Source organism: Phodopus roborovskii, unplaced genomic scaffold, assembly GCF_943737965.1.
Source record: "Phodopus roborovskii unplaced genomic scaffold, PHOROB, whole genome shotgun sequence".
NCBI classification, from domain to species: domain Eukaryota; kingdom Metazoa; phylum Chordata; class Mammalia; order Rodentia; family Cricetidae; genus Phodopus; species Phodopus roborovskii.
The window spans coordinates 15243942-15248022 of NW_026125444.1; the positions used below are offsets into that span (position 1 = coordinate 15243942).

The window sequence follows — 4081 nt, forward strand, 5'->3', positions numbered from 1 at the left end:
TCAGGGGCGTATCTGTCTTTCATTGTCTTGGAAATGGGATTGTGTTGCAGGCTAGCCAAGGCTACGTGGGGAGACTCTGTCTCAAGAAACTATGAAGGGGCTGGAGAGACGGCACAACGGTGAAGAGCCCTGGCTGCTCTTCCAGGGGACGACCCAAGTTAAATTCCCTGCGCCCACACAATGACTCACAACTGTCTGTAGCTCTATTTGCAGGGGATCTCACATTTCACACAGACATACATGCAGGGAAACACACACCAGTGCACATGAGGTAGAATAAGAAAGAAGGAAGGAAACCAGGAAGGAAGAAATGGGATCGTGGCTTAGGGTTCTGTGTTGTAAAATGTCAAAGAAAAGGAATTCTCCCAGAAGGTCTGCCATCTCTCCCCGCCAGACTGAGAGAGAGCTGCCTTCTCCCTTAGTCCTTTCCTATTCCTGGGGTTTCTGGTTGCTTCTCACAGCTGTGACCTTCCTGCCCTCCAGTGCATCATTACCTGAGACTGGCTCCCAATATACCTGATCACACGCTTGTCTTGGTTTTCATTTCACAGGGGCTCATTTTCCAGGAGCAGCAGGTGTAGGGAGAGCGTAAGGTAACATGTTTTTAGCACTTGGGTTTGGTTTATAAATGGTACTGAGACATGCAAATTCATTTCACGGGATTAAACCACTAACTTTAATCAGTGCACAGCTTTAAGTGGATACATTCATTTAGCCAAGTGAAGAGGAGAACACCTAGAATACTTAGGTTTGAGGTGAGTGTGCTGAGGCAGCTCTGGCCATAGCAGCAACCTAGGCTGCAGCGACTGGCAGGGACCGAATAGGGAAGTTCTTTTAAGTTCACTATAGGTGCGGGTGTTCGCTGCCTTTTCTCTCCATTTCTCTCCTGTCACTTATTCTAACACAGGATATATCATCTCAGATCTAGCAAAGGAAGAAGAAAAATGACCGAAAAGGAAAGTGTTACCCATACACCAAAAACAGTCCTTTCTCTTACAGTTCTCTGGGGATGAGGGTGCCACTTAGGAGTAGTAACTGACTGTTGAAATGGTCCATGTGGAAACAGACTCCTAGGAGTCCCATTACTCCTCTCCCATCCTTGCCCGGTGTTTGGGTTTTAATGTGGCGTTCTGCTTGCTGCCAGGGCCAATTGAAGGTCCTTAGTGGGGGCCAACTTTTCTAGATGAGACAGCAGAAACTTCTGTTTTCTGAGAGCCAGATATGTTGGATTCATCTGTCATGGGCTTCCTGCACACCATCTCCAGGATGCAGGCCCGGAACTGGAAAGAAAGATGCGTGTGTGTCATCCTTGCCCTGAAAATACTTCAACTCCACTTTTAACTGCTTGCTCTCGCAGGCTAGACTTCAGCAAGGTTGGATTAAGAATTTGCAGAAGGCCAGACATACATGGCGTTGCACACCTTTAACTCCAGCGCTTGGGGACAGAGGCAGGTCAGCCTAGTTCCCATAGGAGTTCCAGGACAGCTAGGGCTACACAGTTTGACCCTATCTTAAAAGGGAGGGGGGGGGATGTAAAAAGCTAGAAGTCTGCTTATTGGCGCTATTTCTTCTTCGCCAAAACAGAAATTAAGGATGTATAACTCAGTACTGAGTATTTGCCTAGCATGTGAAGTGCCCTGTGTTCAATCCCTAACATTGCTAAAAGATTTCCAACCCACTCTTTAGAACAACTCCATTTTTCTGCCTCAAGGCCAAGCCTAGCTTCTAGTATTTTAGAAATCACATTCTCCATACATGTGTCTACCATGAACTTCCTGGCTTGCTTGGACTTTGTGTAGCTTTCCTCATCGTTAAGGCCTGTGTAGTGTCCAGGGTGCTGAGTTAAAACGTCAGTAGGGTCAAGAGAACCAGGACCTCATAGGAATGCCATGACAGCTTTACCTGCTTATTCATGTAGCAGTAGATAATGGGATTGTAGACACATGAGCTCTTGGAGAAGAAGGCAGGGATGGTGACGAGCCTTAAGTCCAGCCCGTGGTTGCGATTGTTGACCATGTACATGGCCAGGGCAGCATAGGGCACGTAGCAGAGACAGAAAGATGCCACCATCACCACCACCATGAGGCTCACCTCCCGTTCTGCCTTCTGGGTCGTAGCTGACTCTTGCTGCTGAGCTGCCACCTGGGATTGAGCACAGGGGTCGTGTCCCTCTCACTTCCAGCCTCAACTCTCAGATCTCTGAACCCTTTTGTGTAGGGGAAAATCTCTCGCTGGCTCTTATGGCTGAGTTTGGCTTTACCTTGAGGGAGACATCATGGAGGTGGATCTCAGCTCTTTTGGCATTAGGAAAGATCACAGCCTCAGTCCCTTCTTGTGTTCCTTTCCCTACTGGCTCTTGTGCTGGGGACGGAGCCAGTGCCTCACACCTGCTATGCAAGTGTTCCTCTGAGTGCTAACTCCACAGTCTCCCATTCCTTTACATGTCCCCTTCCCCGCCCCTGCTAGCTCCTGATACTCCTGTCTTGCCATGGATATTCCAGACATGTCCTGGGGCAGATACACATGCTCCCTGTCCTGGAGCCTCCTGGTTTACTCCTACCCTGACCCTCTCAGAAGCCACTCACAGCTCTGAGAGTCCTCAGCAACTGCGAGTAGGAGAAGCAGATGAGGGAAAGAGGCACGATGAAGCAGAACAGGAAGAGGAACCAGGTGTAGGACTCGCTTCGATACTTGGTGCCTACTGTATACCAGTCCGGGCCACAGGAGCACTGCAGGCCCTCCGGGATGAACCTGAAAAGGATCAAGCATTCACACTGGACTCACCGTCAGAGCTAGCAGGGTGGGAACTGGGATTCCTGGCTTAGCCTCTCCAGCTGGAAGAATGCCAAAGGACTATAGTAATTCTAGCTGCAGAGTAAACAAACAAACAAAAAGCTGCCCTTTTTCCTGACTGTACCCAGCTCACATCAAAGAAAAGGTTAGAAAAGGTTATCCCCAATCTCTCTTCCCACATCAGACCACTGCCCTACACTCTCACCTGCTCCAGCCGAAGAAGGGTGGGATGGACACGCCCACACCTAGGACCCACGTGACCAGGACCACTATCAGTGCGTGCTTGGAGTTGAAGCGGACGTTGCCAAAGGGCTTACAGATGACAATATAGCGCTCAAAAGCCAGGAAAGCCAACGACCATCCTGTCACTAGACCTGCGGCAAATGTGAAACAAATAGGGTAGACAGCCTCCTCCCCCAGCCTGGAGCGGAGTACAGACGTAACTGAGCAAGTCCAGAGAGTTGGGATGGAGTTTAATGCTCACACATCCTGCTTAGGTCAAACTACTCAGGGTAATTAAGGGCCCGCTCCAGTCCAAACGTCTGGCTCCCAGTTCCAATCCCAGAGCAACATCCTTTGCCTCTCCCTGGCTCCTGTTGCCTGCAGTACCTGCGACAGAGCCCAAGAAGGCCTCCAGAGCACACACATGGCGGCCAAAGAGGAAGTATCCGTGACAGCTGGCGATGAAGACAGTGAAGACGGAGAAGCTGCAGAAGAGGAAGCCCCCGAGGGATATATTGACTAGAATGTAGTTGAGGGGCTGCCGCAACTTTTTGTAATGCAGTGTGGCCACCAGCACCGTGGCGTTGAGTGGGACCCCTGCAAAGAAGACAAATCCCATGAAGGCTGCCTGGAGGCGGAAGGCCCAGACAGGAGCAATGTGGTACTGAGGCCCATCCCAGGGCCCCACCGAGGAGATATTCTCAAACAGATAGAACTCGTCCTCTCCTGACATCCTGTGCTTAGGATGCCCTCACCACCGCCTCCAGCCCCTCTCAGAGATGAGTCTTCTGCTGGTGTCCCTCCCCACGGCTCCCTCCTTTAAAGACATAGAGGGACTGAATGATCCTAAGCCTCCCAAAAGATGAAGTCCAGGATTAGAGATCACTCTGTCCCCTCCTAAACCTCTCGTGATCCCAAAGCTCATTGTGGCCTTCTGAGGATAAAAGATTGGGGTCAGAGGACCTGGATATGTAAGGCTAGGTGCTGAGGTGGGTCACCATTGGTTTCTGTGGCCTGGAAGATGCTGACCTACATCCACTGTGAATGCTGCCACGAACCTACTTTG

At 50.4% G+C, this 4081-nt stretch overlaps 1 protein-coding gene across 1 annotated transcript; it reads right to left on the reverse strand.

The window, feature by feature from the left end:
- Positions 1-1119: 1119 nt before the first annotated feature.
- Positions 1120-3762, reverse strand: Opn1sw (opsin 1, short wave sensitive). Its single transcript, XM_051175808.1, has 5 exons — positions 3403-3762; positions 2999-3167; positions 2586-2751; positions 1903-2142; positions 1120-1280 (listed from the first exon to the last, which is right to left on the reverse strand). Exons 1-5 carry the CDS (start codon positions 3746-3748, stop codon positions 1161-1163), a joined length of 1041 nt encoding a protein of 346 aa, XP_051031765.1. The 5' UTR covers positions 3749-3762; the 3' UTR covers positions 1120-1160.
- Positions 3763-4081: the final 319 nt, after the last annotated feature.

Excerpts from the sequence above, each read along its gene's own strand:
- Opn1sw (XM_051175808.1), bottom strand. The coding sequence starts at position 3,748 with ATGTCAGGAGAGGACGAGTTCTATCTGTTTGAGAATATCTCCTCGGTG. Across the intron at positions 2,752-2,998 it reads CCCTTCTTCGGCTGGAGCAG|GTTCATCCCGGAGGGCCTGC; the intron begins GTGAGAGTGTAG and ends GATCCTTTTCAG. Across the intron at positions 1,281-1,902 it reads ACTGCTACATGAATAAGCAG|TTCCGGGCCTGCATCCTGGA; the intron begins GTAAAGCTGTCA and ends CTTTCTTTCCAG.